The sequence below is a fragment of the Lutjanus erythropterus genome, chromosome 2, assembly GCF_056507025.1.
Source record: "Lutjanus erythropterus isolate fLutEry1 chromosome 2, fLutEry1.hap2, whole genome shotgun sequence".
Classification (NCBI taxonomy): domain Eukaryota; kingdom Metazoa; phylum Chordata; class Actinopteri; order Lutjaniformes; family Lutjanidae; genus Lutjanus; species Lutjanus erythropterus.
In genome coordinates, this window is record NC_139318.1 from 39,553,600 (window position 1) to 39,575,256 (window position 21,657).

At 40.6% G+C, this 21,657-nt stretch overlaps 1 protein-coding gene across 3 annotated transcripts in view; it reads right to left on the minus strand.

Moving 5' to 3' along the window:
* Positions 1–21,657, minus strand: part of arhgef10la (Rho guanine nucleotide exchange factor (GEF) 10-like a) — a 181,937-nt gene that overhangs the window by 101,804 nt on the left and 58,476 nt on the right. For all 3 annotated transcript variants that reach the window (XM_084739346.1, XM_084739337.1, XM_084739330.1), the window contains 6 exons: positions 17,356–17,448; positions 15,088–15,258; positions 12,112–12,257; positions 8,470–8,645; positions 3,095–3,210; positions 1,703–1,830 (listed from right to left, as the gene is read on the minus strand). In XM_084739346.1, coding sequence (XP_084595472.1) covers positions 1,703–1,830; positions 3,095–3,210; positions 8,470–8,645; positions 12,112–12,257; positions 15,088–15,258; positions 17,356–17,448 — 830 coding nt within the window. The remainder of the gene's footprint in view (positions 1–1,702; positions 1,831–3,094; positions 3,211–8,469; positions 8,646–12,111; positions 12,258–15,087; positions 15,259–17,355; positions 17,449–21,657) is intronic.

Consider the following 21,657-nt stretch of genomic DNA (forward strand, 5'->3'; position numbering starts at 1 on the left):
AGGAAATGAATTATTTTAGTCAGATAACCACCCACTCATGACAGAATAAACTGTTCTCACCTCTACTTTGCAAGAGGTCAGAGTGTCCTGTTGGCCCGCTGATCTGAGTGCATGTATGTAACCACAAGCGAGATTTACCATTAAAACTTTTTTATAGAATCAAATCTGTACTTAGATACATTTATGAGTCAGGGGTCGTATCACAGAAACTCCCCTTAAATAAATTCTCCCAACTTTTGGATAACCATGGAACTGTCTAACTTTCATTTTTCCACCTGTGATAGGAGCTGACTTACAAACTCACTAACAGTAGTTTTCCCAAACAGCAGCTAACTGTAGTTATAGTTAAAAGTACCTAATGGTGGTGTTCTCTAACAGTAGCTGATGGTAGTGTCTGACAGTGGCCGCTTTTATACACCCTCTTCAAGGTGGGAATGTTACACCTTTTTCAGCTTCCCTGTCTGTATAAAAGGTACTGTGGCAGAATGGGGGGGTCATTTTCTGATCCGCCAAGAGAGCTAGTAACAAAGCCGTAAGCCAGCAGGACGCGACAGGACGCTGTTAAGTTACACACTCGCAGCTGTTCGTAATTGTGTTTGTTAAATTACGATCTTACTCTACATATTTATCAGCTGTGTTTAAACACAGAGGGAGAGAGATGAGCGGACAGCTGCATACACATCAGCAGACACACACACAGACAGGCGTGAGGAGAGAAGTGACACTCCACAGATCATCACACAAGGCAATCTTTTTAACCTATCTGTTGCAGAAGAAGCAATGCCTTGTTTATCCAGGAACACATAAAAAGCTTTGTTATATTTCCGTGAGGTTATCAGCTCTGTGTGTGGTGAGAAAAGTCCAGACGAGCAGAATAACTTGTTGACCAGTGTGATGTGGTGTTATGTCATGCCTCTGTTGATTCTGCAAAGCTGGCATGCTGTGAAAAATGACATTCTGGGGCGGCTTAATGCCAGTGCTGCTTGGTTCGGTGTAAAAACACAAAGATTCCACTATTGCGGGATTTCTGTGTAAAACGGGCTAGTAACCAACAGCACTGTTTGCTACCAGTAGATCATGATTGTATTATTTGACTTGTTAAATCTGTATGGCTGCTCTTTTATTGCTTTTACACAATAGATGTCGGTGGACACTGTGTCTGCTGTCTCAGCCAACTCTCTTCTTCTTTTATCTCCTGAGTTAGCATCGTTGTAAATTTCCCTCTTGGTTTCGCTGCACCAAAACCTCCAACTGGTCTTGAAATTAATTGCCTTTTGGTGTTTTTGCTCCACTTCTTGTATGTTTCATTGTATGTTTCAGTATAACAGTTGCACAGTTGTTAAGCCTGACAAGATGAGAAAAGTAATCATGGCTGATAGGTAACTGATATAAAAAAGTATATAAGTAATGCTGGATTGATGTATTTAGGATTTCCTAATGTAAGATAAAACAGGGTCATTTAGTTAGTTAGGATTTGTTTCTGTAACACCAAATTAGGAAAAAAAAGAACATCTTAAACTCTTAAACTTTTATCTTAAAGTAGAAGTTTTTATATACAGCCCCAATTAAAAACCCTTAGTATTTCTGTTGTTGTGTTTTCGTTGTCTTCACAGTTGCTTCTGTGGTCATTTATGTTCTCAAATCCACACACATACACAGCACATTTGACTGGAAGCACATTTGTATGTGAGATACTACTCACTTGTCTGGCCTGCCAGGCACCTGCAGGCGTAAGCGACATTTGTTAGCACTCTGGATCTGTTCTTCTTTGATGCGTATAAGCCTCTGCAGAGCCAGACACCAGTCCTGGGCCACAGTGGTGTTCAGGTTCTTTGATGGAAAAACACACACGGTTAAAACTCGGTTCTCAGCCGTAGCGTTACATGCATACTGACCACAGAGGTAGTACGTGCTTACATATTGATATTCTTACACACAAACAACCACTCACATTAAACTGCAGTAAAATGTTTGAAGCCACGTGGTTTAAGCATTTTTATCCCCTCAAATGTTACGTTGAATTCACTACAACACCAGCATCCATTTTACAGTAAAACCCGGTCCCTCAAGCCAAATAGCATCAAATCAATTTTCTGAAGTCAATGAGCTGTGCAGGAGTATTTCATCTATTTTTTCGGTGGACAATATTATAACTGGGTGGAAAGTGAGAATCTGTCATTTAGTGCCAGGCCAGTATCACTCCTCCTGAGGACATTGTGCTCATTAAGTGCAGGAAGGCAAAGGTGGCACCATTAGCCTGAGAGGCTCTTTGGTGATTGCTGGAGTACACCTCCCTGACTGTGTTATGTAGTGTGTATGCTACTTTTAATGCGTTAGTGGCAGACTACTGGGAAGTGTCCTGATTTGAACGCTACAGGAGGGCCGCTGTCGATTTTCTTTTGCAACATAGCAAATCTGACACTTCTATCTAGCATATCAGAAGGAACATCTCATACCCACCATTGTGGCACAGTTGATGAGGAGATAGATGGGAGGCTTCATGCTTTAAGAAATTGATGATTCGAGAGGCAATGTGAGGCTGCTCTTTGATCACATTTTAAAAATCTCTCTCAAAAATTTTTTTAAGAGAAATAGCAGAAGGAGATTTCCCCAAATGATTTTCCTCCTACCCTTCAAACTTGATCTCAGTGTGCACAGAATCCGGCGATTTAAATTAACTGTGCATACCTCAATTTTGTCTGTGCTGCCTGTGATTCTTTGGAGTGTTCTCAGGGTTTAAGAGCTATTGAAAGGTAAGATGCAGTTTACAGAATACGCTTCATATTCCATCTATTATATATATAAGTATATTGTGATATTCTAGTCAATATCTTGAGTAACTGTCTTGTAAATAATCTGGGATACTGGCAGAACTTTTACAAGGAGAGAATTGCACGTTTGAGGGTTAATCTGTGGCCACTTTGAGTGAATGCTCTTAAAGAAAAACCTGAGAGTGGTTTGCCCTGTAGAATCAGCTGGACTGAGGAAACCTTTGCCTTTCGGCTGACTTTGTTGCATTATATATGTTGTATAATACGTACACAGTTTCCCTCTGAGGCAGTCTAGTAAAAGTGAAACATGAAGCGACACGTACCTGGTACATCCCCTGCAGCGTGCCCACAAGGAGTGTGACCTCCTCCACGACTGAAAGGTCATGTTGCAGCTCCTGTAGCTCCTGGTAGAGCCGTGGAGGGCCCAGGATCGCTTTACCTAAGAGGAGAGCAACACACGAAGCCTTAGAGTTTGCTATATCACCAGCAAATTGCAGGTTCCTTTGCAAATGAACAAGAAGTTCACAAGAATGAAAAAATTTCTATCACAGTTTTACAAAGCTCAAGGTAATATTTTCAAATTGCTTCCTTTGTCAGACTGACAGTCTAAAACCCAGAGGTGTTCAATACACAGCGATAAAAAGAAATCAAAAGAATTCTCAATTTTAAGCAGCTGGAACCAGGAAATGTTTTACATTTTACAAAATTACTTGATTTATAGTCATTTAATTTTATTTCATCAAATTTGTGAATTTCCCCAGTGTGGGATCAGTGAAGTTAATCTTATCTTAATCATATAAATTACCACTGTGCAGGATTTTGCACAGAGCTTGCAGACTGCAAACACTTCATCTCACTCTCCCTTTTCAAGGCATGCAGGAAAACATACAGTGGCCATGAAACTCTCGCAAAACACGAAAGACCGTATCTAGAGCCAGTCTTTGGTTTGTCCACTCTGGGCTACTATAGAAAATATGCCTGTGCAAACTGTCAGACTGTGGAAGAGGACCACCATCTGTAGATATAAACTACTCATTCTAAGGCAGGGGTGTCAAACTCATAGTAGTTCATGGGCCACATGCACCCCAATTTGATCCCAAGTCGGCCATACCAATAAAAGTATAAGAGCCTATAAATAACATTGCATCCAATTTTTTGCCTTTCTTTAACATTAAATACAAGAACTTTCTGAAAATGTTAACACTTAATGAACGATCCATTTGTCAAGGCGCACAATTTCTGCAGCATTTAGCATGTGTTCACAAGCTCATCCTCTGAGTAGGCTGTGGCTTTGATGCTGATGCTATTTTGTTAGCAACAAGCAGCCGCACAGCTGTATCACTGATCTCTCCGCTACGACTAAAAGCAGGCTGACATTTCCTCAAACCTGCCAACAATTCATTTATTTTCTCTTCTCTCGGTTGTCCTTGCAAATTCTTGTATTTTGCACCATGATGACTCTGATGCTGTATTCCTTGAGCACTGAAAGGTGCTGTGAACACATCAAGCACATTAGTGTCCCATTTGCTCCTGTGAAGAAATAGAAACTGGTGCATTTTTCTTGAAAACCCAATGCTTTGTGTCACATTCCTCCTTCTTGACGAAGACATTTTCTTCCGGCAGCTCCTGCATTAATAGTAGTCTACATTTGACAGGTATGTGTCAGGTAGTCTGTACTGTATGTCAGCACATAGGATTTCTGATAACAGATCCAGCACAGGGCCTCCTGCTCTTATTAAGACAGCAAATGCCCCCACGGGCAAATCAGGAATAGCAGGTGTACTAAAAGCATAAGTATGAATATTATATTGCATATTTGCCAGTAAACCCACCTAAATCTTAGACACTGGACTTTTAAAGGCTAAGATCTCAACAATATCCTATCTATCAACTACCAACTATCCTGATGTAGACATACAATATGCATGAAAGTTCAAGGTTAAAGAGTACTTTACACTACGAGAAAACAATGACACTGCCTATGAGAACTAGTGGAAGTGGAGAGAGAAAAGTTGCTTTTGCTGAAACTCCAGTGGCACTAATAAAAGAGGTTCGATGTGCGGATGGATCGATCTTCATTATTTGTTGAACTACAGAGAGTGAATTTATGAGTAAAAACAATCAGATAGAGAAACTGTTATTTGGAGCTATGATGCCCTTTTGCTGGCCAAAAGGAATGCAGGTGTCTCATTAGACGCAAAATTCAGCATCGATTCGAGGCCCGCTACCTTCAAAGTCTCCCTCTCCTACTGCCGCGAATCGATAGCTGCGTCTCCTCCTGTCTGCCATCCTCCGTCCCGGCTCCCCTGGCCCACATCTTCCCAGCAGCAGGCTCTATGAGAACTGCCTAATTAAATTCTGCAGGTAGATTTTGCTCCAGAGCTGTCCTGCACTGTCACCACTGCTGCCACATAAAAAAAAAAAAGTAGCAGGAGAGCTGAGCCGGTAGGCGGGCTTAGTGAGGCATGCTCCTCCGAGGGGACCTTTTGTCTATCCACGTGCATAAATGGAGTGAGAGTAAATCCCGTAAAGAGGAAAGGGAGTGAGAAGAAGAGAGGGGTGGGCTGGGATTGTTCATTTAAAGAGCTCCATTGTAGCTTTTTGGGGTTTAATGGGATCTTTGTCACAGGCAGCCAGTGACATCTGTCATCTGTGCAAGGAAATCAATAGGTGAGACATCTGAATATAAAAGCGCGCGCTGCAAGCTACAAGAACAATGTCTTCCTGTCCTCTCCAAAGGGATTGTCTGGACCCCTGCACAGGTTCGTTGAGTCCTCTGGGGCCTGCTGCTGGCTACAGCCCGAGAGGTGAATGTGCTGAGTTGTAATCCAGCGTAATCCCGTTGGTGAGGCAGGATATGGTTTTCACACTCAGACACGGATATCCGCGCCGGCCGCCAGGCACGTAGCTCGCCGGTGTTGGAAGGCCAGAGCCCAGAGCGGTCCATCCCTGCTTTCTCTGGAATAAGTCAGCAATCTAGCACTCAAGCCGCTGTGCCAGTGACGCCAGCCAGTGGATTTAAAAACAATGCAGCTTCTACACCTGCATCAAAACCCTTGTATGATCCGCAGCCAAAGCCCACCGGTACACTTCCGACAAAAAGACTGCACTCCTGACAGCGGGTCAAAAGAGAAGCAGCAATAAGGGAGGTGTAATGGGGGCAGAATGAAGGTAGGACAGCGTGAGAGTAAACAACTGGAACACTAAAAACAAGGGCACATACATTGGTGGGCTTTCTGTGTGTTGACCAAAACAGACAGAGAGACAGACTCCAGCTGAACGATATGGCTTGAAAATAATATAAAAACATTTTTAAGCTATGCTGCAATATAAAATATATATATCAACACATGTTCTCCAAAATAACATGTGTAAACTCTCAAATAGTGCAAACATATGATGATCTTATTGACTATGATGCACTGTAGAGTAAACTACCCAACAGAATATAAAGTAGTTAAAACGAGCACAACCTTAAACAACTATAGCAGTAAACGTGCACATTAATGCAGCTGCAATATTAATCCAAAAACATCATATATAATAGTAAAACACTGGAACCATTTTACTGCTCAATAAGGAATTCTACATTTACTTTTTGACACTTTCAGTAAATTTTGCAATAATATGTAAGGTTTCAAATGTGGAACATTTATTTGTAGTGGAATCTTTTCATGGGACCCTCTGGGATATTAGCATGTTTGCTTAAAGGAGCAATATGTAGCAACTCTGCATGTATAAATTAGCACTACAGTCCAAATAGCAAGTTGGAGCCATAAACTGTATATTATGCAAGTTGACATTCTACTTAATTTAAGATCTATGGTTGAAGCGAGCTATGGTTGAAGCCCCCCCCCCCCCCAAGACTTGGGGAAGCTCAGGCAGGCAGCAGGATCACTGCAGGAGTGCAGGACGCACACATCATAAATTTACAATAACAAGCAACTACGAGCCCTCGACTGTAGGTTGATCAGCTGTTTCTGTCAGTTGTCAATGTAAAGCTAAGCCGGTATCCTGAAAACAAAAGCCCACTGCTCTGAACATGTACACTCTGCACTTTGAGTTAAGAGGCTGCTTGTCTCACTGCTCCCCAGACTCCATCAACATATTGCTCATTTTAACCGTTATGAACAGATATATTTCGGAGCTCAAAGCAACATTTTCTCATGTGATTTTTTTCACATTACAGCAAAAAAAAAAAAAAAAAATCACAGTTACTCGTAGCTGCTAACTAGTCAAGTTGTGGACGCCTTGGTAATAAACATAAACTGGGACTTTTCATTTCTTTTCATTGGCAGCAAACACAACACACAGCCTTTAAGTAACTGTTATACTGTGATCTGATCAAAACACTTGAATGATGACTGAAATAAAGTAACTTGCCCTCAGCAGTGACCAGTGGAGACACTAAAAACTTGAGTAAGATATGGTCATCTGCTACACTGCACATTAATTCATACTTGATTATCATGTCCTTAATCAATATATATGGACCAGCCCTGAGAGAGACAGCTCGACAGACACAGAGCCACTGGCAGAGACGAAGAGGGGAGAGTAAAAAAGACGGGGCTGCATTTCCCTAAGGGCCAGCGTACTTCAAGAAAGAGGGGCACGAGGGTCTGCAGAAGATGAAAAATGATTCCATTCTGAGACATGCTGAGGGAGCGCAGGATTTAGACTAGACACCACTGAATGACATCACAGGGGATGAAACTATAAATAGACGGGACAGCCTGTCTGAATGAAAATTTGGGGAACGGCCTGCACAGATGTTCTGGGAGGTTTCTGGATAGACATGATTAAGGTGACCGCACCGTGTCGAAAAGGTGAAAAAAAAAAAACAAAAAAAAAAAACCAAGAGACAATGTCAGAGTCAGAATCCAGCACGCTCCTCTGTGGGGCACAGCACTGACAGTGCTAGTAAAGGAGGAGAGAAAGCTGCATTGAGAGCTAACCTTAAATGATCCTCCCAAAAACCTTGCAGCAAAGTTGTGAGTATACACTACCTGAACAACAGTGAAAACTTAATCCAGCGAGAATCTGAAACAGCTCTCAAAACAGTAGCTGCCTGCCGAGCATGACACCGGTAGCTCTGAAGAAGGCACCATTAATATTTAAGTCATGGAGCTGCAACTTTAAAAAAGCCTGTACCATTACATCCTGATAAGGCTTTGTATCTCCCTTTTCCCATGGCGCATTTATCAGGGATCTCGTCAAGCTCTGTATACACCAGAGTGTAGTGAGGGGTGGTGGGAGAACTTGTGTTTCAACCAGCGATTCCTATCTACTGCTACTGGCTCTCTAATTGGGCCTAGAAAGGGAGGGAATAATCTCTGCAGATTGATGACTCCACTCTCGATGTGTTTGTGGTCTATCAGAGAGTGAAATGAGACTGTGGGGATGCTGCGGCAAGGGGGATCTCTTCCCCCCACATCTCTCACCAAGATAAAACACCCCAGGCAGATGGGAACAAGTGACCGTCATCACTATCCTCCTCACAAACACATCCTCAATCAGAGTGACAAGCAGCACGGATGCAGCTACAGCCCTCCGCGGGACACTCGAGAACAGAAACAGATTAGCCTTGCTGAGTCAGAGTATGGGGCTAAGACTAAAAGTCAGTCCAAGTGATGAGATTAACTAGAGGATGACACATGGGGAGAAGCAATGAGATAGGACATTTCTTTTTGTTTTGTACCTGAGGCGCAGGCACTGATTGGCCGCTTGGCCCCGCCGCTCTGCTGGAAGAAGGTGTCTTTGCTCTGAGAGCCCTCCTGCCCCACCTCCACGACCTGCACCTGCTGCAAGGGGGCGCTCCACTTCATGGTGTACTTGGGGCCAACAGGGACCAGGCTGCTGATATCTGGAGGCCCTCTGGTGGAGATAAGAAGACAAGAAAATTTAGAGTCAGATGTTAAAAGGCTGTATGAGGTCAATATTCAGTATTAGCTACAGTAGACAGCTCGGTAAGCAATGTACTGCTGTGGACAAGGTACGCAACAAAATATAAAAATATATATATATTTTTATATTTTGTTGCGTACCTTGTCCACACATATATATATATATATATATATATATACATATTTATATAAAAAAGGACCACCGAAAACAAATCAATATCAACTATTACTGCCGCAAAAATCACTGTTATATGAGCCAAATATTGCTTGCTCCAAATCAATCAATGGTTAAAATCAGCATTTTTATCTCAAAAACATGGGAGCTGATGGTATACTGTTTCCTTAATATGTTAGTTAATTAGTGTTATTGTGTGACTACTGTCTTTTTAAAGAGTAGTTCACTGGTCACACAATAACACAAAAAACTAATATATAAAGGCAGCGGTAGACCAGTAATCTGTGAGGTAAAATTACTGGAGTTTGGTTGGTTTGGAAAGATTACTATTTGGTTTATTTAGCAGTAGTTTCCTGTCAGAAAAGGCTGTCTAATGGCCAAGTAAAGCACAGAAAATGCTTTAAATATGGCGTGCACTTAAACTAATGTTGATTTTTTTTTTTAGTTAGACCTATTTTTAACCCTTTAAAATCTGACTAATCAATTCTATTTTTTAAAAAATGAATCTTCAACCTTTTGGCTAAATATATAAATGAATAAATAAATAAAATAAATAAATAAATTCATTCATTCTATGTCATTTGACATATGGTATATGTTTGTTTCGATCTTATTTTATACACTGGGCATTTACGAAGATTCACTGATTGTAATAATTTTTATTTTAGAAATAAAAACATATTGTTAACTCCTTTTGGAAAATTTTGCACATTTTAATTGGTTTACTTCTTTTTTCAAATAGAACAGTTTGGTCAGTATAATCTGTATTGGTCACTATACAATACAGACTATGGTAGCCATGGAGTTCAATTAAAATCAAATTTTTTCCACTTTAAATTTATCAAGACAACATTTCAATCTTTAACTAGTTTTTAGTTAATAATTTAACAGTGTATTTGTGATTGTGGTACACATAATGCAGACTGTACCATGACAACAATATAATGATTGAGGGTTCACAGATAAATTAACGTACATACCCACTGAATCACATTTGATACAAACATTTTCAATGATTTTACTATACAATAAGGTACAAAATAGTAATTATAGGTTATAAATATGCATATTAGAAACAATATAGCTGTTATTTATAATAAGATTTCCTTCCAAAAACCTTGCATGTTACTACATGAAAGCAGCCATGTGGGATTTTGCACTCACAGGTCAGCCGCTGCCTGCAGTGCACTGATAATCCACCAGAGGGCAGAAGACACGTCTCAGATTTCAAGAGGTTTTTCAGAAAAAGTACTGATCATATTGAAAATGGCAGTACCGGGTCAAGCAGCTAAAATAGCTGTTGTTGTTGACTCTGTCCACAGCAGCAGATTAATTAGCTTCCATTCTGGTGCCCCTCTCTTTTTCCTTATGGGGGCGTATCGACCACCATCTATTGTAGGTAATACAGTGACTGTAAGTACCTCATACAACCACACGTCAAACAATCTGAGCGATCCCGTTAAGAAGGAAAACAACCTAAAAGAAATCCCCTCCCTTTCCTTTCCTTTCCTTTCCTGCCAACGGCCCCACAACCCAGCGCTCCATAGGAGGAGACGCTCTTTGAATTGTCACGAAGAAGACTTGCGAGTGGGAATTAGAATCTGTATGATCACCCATGTTCCCCGCCAAAATTGTACCTCTGGCTGTGAGGAGGAGTTCATTGCTATTCATGTATTCCTGTAATCACGCAGACAATCAACATTGTGATCGGTTTGTCAAGATCCTGGAGGGCAGACAAAGTCAACTTCGGGACACTCGAGTTGAATGAGACGTAGAGTGATAATTACTTTGAAGGCTGAAGAAGGGGGCTTTAAGCGACATCTTTGACAGGAGCTTTGCAAAATGTACAAAATCCCTTTCCCCGTTTTACTTCTCGAGAGAGGGGGAGAGGGAAAGAGAGTTGGAGATGTGATCAATGGTGCTGTCACATAAGATAAATTGGAAAGAAACCAAAAAATGTTTTATGTCAGTAATCTAGGAGTCCTGTAGCTGTAGTTAGGCATTCTACCATTTGTTTAACGCTGATAAAGCTCCTGCAACTCCAGATAGTGCTCAAAACCCCTGGCAGCTATTTCTCTTTCCTCTGCAGTTTGCCAAAATATCCTCACAAAACCCAGGGCATCACATTAGAGCCCTGTGCCACCTAATAGCTGTTTCTGCTACACTCTGAGAAATAAAGGTGCCAATTAGAACCATAAATGGTTCTTCAGCTTGTCCCCACAGGAAAACCCCAATCCTAACCCTTTTTGGTTCCTGGTAGATCTTGGAGAAATTGGAAGCCTTTCAGAGAGTTCTACCTAGAACTCAAAATAAAGGGTTATAACAAGAACCATCTCTGAGATGGTTGGTCTGGAGGTTCTGTCCAGAACCTTTCCAACCTTCAAGGTTGCTAACAAGAAACCACCAAGGAAGTTTTACAGAGAACCATTTTATATTCCAGTGGTTTGATCTAGAACCCACCCAAGTGTTCAATCAGGAACCCTTTTATATTCCAAGGGTTTAATATAGATCCCACCCAAGGTGTTCTGCCAAGAACCTTTTTATATATCCTTGTCTTCATCTATAATTTACCCAGGGGGTTCTGCCAAGAACATTTTTACAGGGAAGACAAGTTTATTTATATAGCATCATTCAAACATAAAGTAATTCAAGGTGCTTTGCAAGAACATAGAAATACATTAAAATAAAACATTAAAAGAACATTAAAATTTTATTTGAGATAATAAAAACAAAAGCGAAAGCAAACGAATATAAAAACAGTAGCTACAGTTTATCTTAACAAGAAGTTATGTATCTACTTCACTGGAGAGCTGCAGTAAACAGTAATGTTTACCTTATTTCAAGAATATATTCTAGAACATACCAAGGGGGCTTTGCTGAGAAACCATTCATATTACAGTAAAGAGAACCCCTGACAGAAGAGTTCATGGCTTTTAACAATCCTTGAAGAAATCTTTCTCTCAATGAAAATGGTTCTCAACAGCACTCACAGCTTTACCAAGAATCCGTGACAAACCCTTTCTTCAAGAAAGCATTCTTCAGTTTTTCAGAGGCAAATAATTCTTGGAGGAACCTCGGTCCTTTAGGAAGAACTCTTTTAGAACCATTATTTCTAAGAGTGTAACTCTGCAGTTCAGCAGAGTCTCCTTTCAAAACTTAAACACAACTTCATGCTAGAAGTACAAATTATGAACGCATTAGCAAAGTATTTTTCAATACGAGGGCATTTAGCTCGACTTGTTCTCCTACAACAGGGACTTACTTGACATTTATGTTGGCACAGATGAGCACATCATCAAAGAGGAAGACCTTTCTCTCCTTCGACTTCAGGACTTGTCCCCGCTCGCCGTACACAGTCTCTATAAGCGTCTCACAAAGGACCAGTGACCCCTGCTCCGAGTTCAGTTGCTAAAAGGGACACAAGCAATCAGATCAGAGGCGGAGGAGAGACAGCATCACAAAGGACCAGTCCTCCAGAGTTCAGTGCCTGGAGGACACAGAAGTCAGGCTTGGAGGAACAGATGTCTCATCAGGGATTAGCAACACATTCATGCTGTAGAAGGTCATTTAATGTGCGTATACATACACACACACCCACACTCACACATCTCCAGTCTGTTCATGCTCATGAAACTTAGTGAAACACACATGTTTACAGGGATGGGAGGAAACTGAAGATACTCTTCAATTTAATGAGGGTACAGGAGCTGCCAGAAATCCTTGTTTTTTGTTGTTTTCAACAACAAAACAGTTTACCTTGAAATCTGGCTTGGACAGTATAAAGGTATTACAGTAAACCATGGTATGAAGATATCCTGATGGTATGATTTTAGGTACTGTCATAAATACAGATGCTCTCCTGACTATAAAACTGATATATAAGCGCTCTACTTGTAGTATGGAGCATGCGCCACCAGGGGTCAGTCTCTCTAAAAGTTGGCAAGGCAGCTCAGCTGACAAAAAAGGCATTGTTACAGGTTACAGTTACAAAACTAATTAGTAATAAAGAAAAATGCCTCTGTTCTGAGAGCATTCTGGGTTTAGGCCCAATGATAAAGGTAATACATTGACCTAACTGCATGCAAACATCAGACTATCGCATTGCATTGCTTCACATTGCACATTGCTCTTTGTCCACACTAAATCTGTTTGAATATGTAGTTCTATGACTGGATCACACTTGTCAGGACTACTGGAAAGGATGTCTGTCTGTCTGATTAGGGCCATATGCATTAGTGATAATTGGATCGTCAGTCACTTAAAAAACAGACTATTATTATAATGCAAAGTGCAAATATTTTACTTCCTAACTTTAAAAGAGAAAAAACAAGATCAGTGGATTATCTTGAGTAGCCGGGTCATGATTTTTGAAAAGAGACATTGCTGTTGAGTTTTTCAAACTATTTTTTGACACTTTGAGCTCCACAAGTCGAGTACCATCTAGTTCTATCATGTTCAAAAAAAAGGCAGACATCTCTATAGCCAATATCTCCAAACTCTGCAGCTCACACCAAAACAATCTAGACAGATAAATAGCACTACAAGCCAGAGGGAAAATATGTATTTTTGACTTCGGGGTGAATTGTCCCTTCAAATAAATACTTAATACACATTTTTCAGATGGTTCTTTGTCTTTTTGTCTGTACCACACTATCCAACATACCCCTCTCACAGAGTTTAAACTGGTTTAGCTTATGAGCAGTGGGACACACAATCCTTTTGACAATGACAAGACAACCACACATGGAGATATAAATGCATCAGCGGTTTGCTGCATGCACATCTTTGCACACATGCACTCCCACCCCAAACACACACACACACACACAGACAGACACAGTTAAAGGATCCAATAACAGATGCAATTTATGCTACAGTATGTTGGTGCTTGCTGTGCACATCCATATGTTTGGGAAAGAGAAACAGCGAGACAAAGCTTTTTACATCACTTTAATGCAGCTTCTTTTATGACTGCCTTAATCAATACTTTCAGTTTTATGCATACTGCGCCAATCTAAGTCAGGTGCATCACAAATTAAGTGAAGCCACTATACTACAAGGAAGCAGCAGGTTAGATCCTAATATGGAGTTCACATCCTGATACTTTGATGTTTGTGTTTGCTCAAAAAGAACAAATTTTAGCGAATAATGAATCTCTCTGCTGTGTCCATTCTGCGACCTGCAGTGCAGTAACGCATCTGACCATATTTCACAAAGGAGGATGTCCTATCCGCAGGCAATCTGTAGCTGCTTTCGGCCGCGGCTCGGAAAGCACACAAAATGAGTCATTAGTCCGAGCGGGACTGCCTTTTGATGGCCGCAAAAACTGTACAGCTCCCTCAAGAGGTGGGCCGCTATAAGAATACACCCTTAAAGTCTTCAAGCATCAGTAGGCACAGAGGGCACTGCACCACGCACGTGTGTTTGTGTGAGTGGGAGTGCGTGTGTGCGAAACCCATCCTCGCTCACATTGTTATCTGTCCTATTCTGGCGACTTAGATACTTTGAGACAAAGAATGAATATTTCATTGGATGGTTATGGGGGCAATAGAGGAGACTGCTTCCTATTGGAATTCTGCAATGTCACCGCAGCAAATGGAATTCTGTGTGGAGTGGAGGAGATTGGCCGAATCAGCTCATCTCAGAGTCCTGGAAAGCAACGGCTGATAGAGAGAAATAAAGGGAGGGGCAGGGAGAGAAGACAGAGGAGGATGCAGTCACACTAGAGAAAGAGAAGAAGAGTGTATAAGTGGAGCGAGAGAGTAAGCATGGGAGTGCAAGAGGGGAAGAGACGGGAGGTAAAGTGGAGGGAGAGAGGAAGAGCGACAGGGTGAAAGAGATAGCTCTCTTACAGTTTCCAATTAAATGTCTCATTTACCCCCTAATTCTTCTTATTCAGAGCAGCATTTGTTCAGATTTGCAGCGGCAGGACTGTAATTTCAGTGTGGTAATGGAGAGGCAACGCCTCTGCCATTGCATTTGGTACTGTTTAGGGATGATAATGGGCATCATTTCTAGAAGATAATTTCTCTAAATAAAAATGCCTCCCCAGATTAATGTGTGGGAAAGTGATATAAGCGATTGCCATATACTAGTTTAATTTATAGGTATTTGGCTTGCAGTGATAACAACGCAGAGGAGTTAAAGGGCTCAGAGGCTGCCTCACAGCTGATTTGATTGGGCCATATGTGTGTGCGTGTGTGCCAGTACACGAGGGAGCGCGTGTGTATCCAGTCACCTTACTGAGCAGGCGATCACTGACGCTGCGGGCTAGTTGTTGAGTCTCTGCAATCTGGTCAGCAACTCGTTTCTGTTCGTTCAGCTTCTCAGCCAGCATCTCCAGCTCTGTGAGAGCGAGCTGCAGGGGCAGACGGTCCACGTGGCCCTTCGGTGTATTCTTAAGCATGTCCTAGAAAAGGTCACAAGGAAAAGTGTTCAGTAAAGACACAGCAAGTAAAAAACATTAAGACCGCTCCCTGTTTATGACTTAAAGGTGTAGTTCGGGTTTTTTTGTGGGGTTTATCCATAGCCAGTGTATTACCTACAGCAGATGGTGGTCGACAGCCCTCAATCTGGAGAAGCAACAGGAGCACCAGTGTAGGAAGCTCAGTAATGTACCGCTCAGCACAGGGCCAAAGGCAAACATATTTTACGCTGCATTCATGTGCTCCTCAGTTGGTCCCAGTTGGGAAGTTGTTCTTCCGACTTTGATGAGATTTTAAGTCGTAATGTGGAAACAACACGGATGCTGCACCAGTAAATTCCCTTAAACAGCTAAAAATTTGCTTTGCCTGACTTTTTATCAGGCTTAACTGAATAAATAGCTTTTCTAACTAATCTAGGTCACTCTATGTGGACAGCAACTAATGGTTACAATCTAATACCATATTACAGATTACATGGGAGCTGAAAAATGATATGCAATATGTGAATTAATAATAAATAATACTTAATTAATATTAGATAAATAGCTATCAACCAAACATTTACTCTTGTCTGCCATGTTTCTGCATATATAACGTCAACAGACAACAACTCAAATTTTCCCCAGTCTTTTTTCCCCACTTAAGGGGGCATTCAGTTTAATTTTCCGTGTCGGAAACTCATTTTTCCAATTATTCCAACACCATATGAATGCTGGATTAGCCACCTAAAGCCATCCCGCCTAAAAAAAGCTCAGTTTTAGTATCAGTTTAACTGTATGCTATATTTTGAATATTTTTCCACTTTACCTTACCTTCAGACAGCATTTTTTTTTTTTTTTTGAAACGGGAAATTTTCCATTGACAAAAACAGTAATTTTACCGTGCAGACAAAGGAGTTGCAGGATATTGTGTAACACTGGTGAATCCAAACGAATCCTCTGAAACGCCAAAGTCACACAATAACTAACAAACTAAGTGAGGCAGTGGTAGACCAGTAACTCCTTTGTTTTGTGAGGTAAAATTACTGTTTTTACCAATTGAGTTGTAATAAAGCAGGGAAAATATTCTCAATATAGCATACAGTTAAACTGATAATATTTTTTTAGGTGGGACTTTGTTTTATGTGGCTAAAATAGCCTTTGCAAAAAGTACTTCTGCGGCTTCTCCAAAGTGGGGGCATGCCAACTGACATCCACTGTGCGTAATACACTGACTATAGGTACTTCATAGAACCCCACTTCAAATAATCCAAACTATCCCCACGGTACTTTCCTCCGTTTCCTGCATTACACCCAATTGTAAGAAAATAATGTGCTCTTGTTGGGAGCGTTGCCTTCGCCTTGAAAAGTTCAAATCTGGGTCAGCTACTCTCTTTGAGCTCAGGTGTGTCACTGTCACAGATTCCAGAGGATTTAGGTAACTGTGAACACCGCACTGACTTTTCAGTGGTTATGTAAAGTCTGTAAGGCTCATCCTTTTACAATGTAAATAATAAAATCAGAGTCTGTCTAAGTGTGGGCTTTGTGGCATCCATGACCCAGTCAGAGCTCTGTGTTGTCTTGATATGCATCTCAGACGTACCCCGGTGCCTTGAGCTCTGGTTCCCTGTAATGTATGATTTAATACATACACTTCCTCTTGGGAGTACTGAGTTTAGGCTGGGAGAAAATGCCTGATTCACATTCAGAACTTATCTTTTGAATTCATGGATAATCAATGCCTACTGAGGGATGAAATGAGCTACTGCAGATCCAGCAAGTCAAGCCCAAATCCAAATCTTTGCACAGAATAGAAAGTGGAAGAGTTGGGATGTAAAGCCAGCAATATAAAAAACTGATGTGGCTAGCTACTTTTCAAGCTCTAGCTAACCCCAGTGTGAAAGTATGTGAGCTAGTACTTCTTGTGCTTTGGTTAAAATCCATAATCGATTCTGTGGCCTTGCAGCTTTGCATCTTTATCAGCATCTGTGCTGCTGAATCTCTAATTCGACTCTCATATTGGAAGTGTTTTAGCTAGTAAGACTTGAAGGGATTCAGTAAGACAAATGAAATCACTAGCCTTTTACAGACAACATTTTATACCTGCAGGAGCAGTATGAACTGAGGGAATCGCTGAATGGGCTTCACCATGAGGCCGTACAGAGTGATCCGGTCAACACTGGAGGCCTGCTTCTTCTGGAAACACAAAAAAAAGAAGAAAAATTAAAAGAGGGCATGCAGCTGGAGGAATATTCTCGCACTAGGAAACTATTCGTGCTACTTTGAGAGGAGCTTGTCAGAATTCTCTGTAGACCATGTGTAGGCGTGCGAGTGGGTGAATAAGGTATAAAAATCAGGGTCTGTTAGTCATATGAGGATGAAAGAGGAGATGTTTTGAGTGTGTTATGTCTAATGTATTAGCGTGGGCGTAGGTCAGGAGAAGATATCGTTTTTCAGTGTTGTGTCAAGTCTGTGCCACGATAACACCATCAATAAAAAACAGCAAATGACTGGACACATTTAATAGATGGTATGGTGGAAAAGGTAAGGTCTGTAAGACACAGTTGTTGAAATGCTTCAGAGTGCAGGAGTAAACATATAATCTGTTTTCTTTTTACTTTAAGAGCAAACTAGGAAAACTGCACTTTTATGATGACGCACGTTGATGATATCAATTTAATTAATATTTATATAATAAAATAAACTGGATTGATATTAATATTATGATGTGAGACTTGATATTTGTGATTGTAATAACATGATCCAGCCTTAATTAGTGTTTTCTCTTGCCCTTAATGTTGCAGTCTATTAAATTCACAAATATTTGAGTTTATCTGATGTTTTCAGTTGGGTGATGAATGATGAATACCTCGACTCTTTGGGTCATAATATTCACATTATCAGACCTTTAGTAACTGATCCTCACGCACCAGATATCAACGAATTGTATTAAAACCATTTTCAAGGCAGAGTATTTGGCAGTGGTGGAAAAGCACTAAGTACAAAGTCTTCTCGAAACTATACATATCAATCAAAAACCACTACTATTAGTTAGTGTTTTAACAGTTTATATTCAATGAATCATCAATGGCAGGCATTTCTGTTTCTCCAAATCTTTAATCTAAATTTCCCCTCACTCACTGTCACTTTTAAAATCCTGTGCCTGCTGCAGTGTTTTTCTTTTCTTTTCTTTTTTTTAGCCTTACTGGCTACAAAAAGTCGGGTGAAACATTTGGATATTAATTCAATGTAGGGCAGCATGACACCGCAGAGAGCACTTTATCATATTTTGTCCATTAGAAGTTAGGGCTGCAACTAAGACTATTTTTATTATCGATTACCATGCTGATTATTTTTTATAATTTAATGTATAAAATGTCAATATCAAAATCCCAAAGCGTCATCGTCAAATTGCTTACTTTGTCCAACCAACAGTCCAAAACTTAAAAACTTTTTTTTCTATAATATATGTCAAAAAAGCAGCAAATCCTTGTTTTAAATTCTTGCTTGAAAAATGGCTGAAATGATTAGTCAGTTATTCCCCCTGCGACCGGGGGAAATAATCAATTGAGCAGTTCTAGTTTGTTACTTCCACTGGTATTTGGAAGAAATATTGTTCCATCTGATTTTGCCAATATTGAATTCTCATGAAACATTTCCACCACTTTAAAAGGTGCTACTGAGAGCCCTGTGGGACAGCTCAAAACACAGGAAGGTAAAATCACTCCACCACCCCCTACCTGTCCAGAAACAATAACAGCGGGAAGCAGATGAAAAACACCTATACACTATGCAAAAAAATAAGTAAATAAAAAAAATCAATCCTCTTTGCTTTCTTTTCTTTTACTAGATGATACCAATACCAGTGAATTTCCACAATTCTCAATACCCAAATCGAGACCACAGTAAAAAACAAGAACAAGAATAAAATTCAGTCATTATTATTTTTCTTCGCCACAAAACTCTTTCGAGCTTCTAGGACAAAAGACTGAGGGGGGATATTTATTATGTCTGACTCACTGTCAGGGGAGCGTGTTGCCATATCTGGAAAGTACCACAAAAGTGCAGTGATTTCTGCTGCCGAACTTTGAATATAAATTGAACTCAGAGTGAAGCAGTGTTTTTAAAATTTACTGACATGATGAGGGACAAAACGCTAGCATTACATTTTGTAATTTTGATGACAGATGACAGGGTGGTAGCCTACAATCTGTGTTTACATTATGTTATCCTTTAGAGTTTAGCCTTTACAAATGTTGTGGAACATAAATGGCAACACAACAGTGCAGCAGTCTCAGACAAAACTAATGGTAATGTGTATTTCAGGATAACAAGAACACTTGATACTGGACATGTTGTTAATGTTAAGTTAACATGAGGCTCACTCACTCACCCTCTGGATGCTTCTAGGGCATGCGGTCGAGGATATTTTTTAATAAGCGGACCGTCTAATAAATGAAAATAAAAATTAAATATATAAAAAGAGGGGAAAAAAAGGAAGGCTCGACGGAAGAATCTCAGTCAACTACCGGGGCTCTGACTAATGACTCGAATTGTCGACTATCAGGGGAAAATCCTTTACTGGTTGTTGCAAATTTAAATTATTAATCCTTGGTGATCCACTTCAAGCAGTCACCGCCTTTCATAAATGACTGTTTACTACAAGTCGGGGTGGAACTGTGGCTGCAGCTGCACATGTCACTATCTTACATGTGTAGTTGTTACTGTTCCACCGAGTTCTTCTTCATTTGGTATTTAAGGGCAGACTACAGCACTTGTAGGGTGTAAATGCTGTGTCTGTCAGGTCAGGAAGAACTGCATCAGCCCAAGACCGCTCAGTGTAAATGGGCCTTAAGAGGAAGCCTCTTGGTGACTTTTTTTAGTGCACACACCAATCTGGCAAAACAACTCACACACACACTCACTAGAAGGAGACAGCAGTGGTCGGCAGTCACCCACTTATTAAATCACAGGTGAGTGCAGGAGGGCAGTAATCTCAAAGATGCTATTTTTATCTGCCAGATCCAAAGCTCAGCGACTGGACAGATGCACAACGTGACCCCTGAGTGGACGCCATGAAAATGTCGAGGAGCACAGAGTGACATTTTTGCATCATACCTGACCAAGTCAAGATGTTACTGGAGATGGAAATGCTGGAGCGATGTCAGGTAGAGAGACGTTTATGGGTGAGAGGGTTTCTTTTTTTTAAGGGGAACCTCTCTAACTCTCTTTTGGAGGGCAGTCGTGTTCAGTCAAATTTAACACAGACTAAAATCATAACACTGACTCAGATAATATCAATGCAGCAGGAGTTCATCTGACTCATCTGTCATGACATGACCTGAATTTTCTCGGCTGATAGAGAGGTCCTGTCGGTCATAATCACTAGTGGGAAACACCAAACTGAGTCATGTTTCCATCAGCCGTTTCAGACTGAACTATTTTGACTGATATATTTCATCATCTCCCTGCCTTTTTAAGGTGATGGTGCAGGACTGCCTCTTTCCCACAGTGCAGAGCAGTGATTCTCACCCTAGGGGTCGGAAGCCCCAAAGGGGGTTGCACGATAATTTCCGGAGGTTGCCAGATGGTTGTGGGGAATAAAATTAAATATTGTGGCAAGCAGCGCAGAATGAGAGCCAGGAAGCATCTCTCAGCGACATCAGCCTCTTAATGACATTCAACCTACGGGACAAGTGCTCAGAAATATGCAAAATATAGCTGGAAATGTAGAAGCCCCAGCCTCACTGACAGCTAAAAAATGAACAAACACAAACACTAATAAAAAGTTTGCATTTTGTAACATAAAATAGCAAATTTAACAAACTACAGTACTTAGTCAAAAGAGAGACATATTTTAATCTGAGGAACAGTTTTTACACTACGCCTGTATCAATGATAGAATTTGCCTTTTAACAGATTTTATCTAGTGTGTTTGTGAGAGTCAAAGTGTGCATGCATGCGTTCAGATTGGACGGACACACACACACACACACAAATGAGCAGCTATTAGTTTGCTTCCACAAAGCAGAGAAAAAATATGCACACGTCATTTTACTTTAAACATGTAAAGCAAAATGGATTTGTTTGTCAAGATAATATTAGCATGATGCTAATTTCTGTTTTCTATAATGTGTTAGCATTGAGCTAACTGAAAAAGCTGTTTTTAATACACAAAAACACACACACACACACACACACACACACACACATATATATGAAAAACAACGATTCAGGAATAAAAAGTATCACGATTTTTTCTCCCACGCCCACCATCAACATTTCCACCAGAGCCCTGAGCTCCCATCAAGTTTCGGAAATATCAACCTGACTTTCTGCACTAGAAGTTTTTTTGTGGGGTTGTGAACATCAACTTGATTATTCCTCCAGGTCATGACTCCAAAA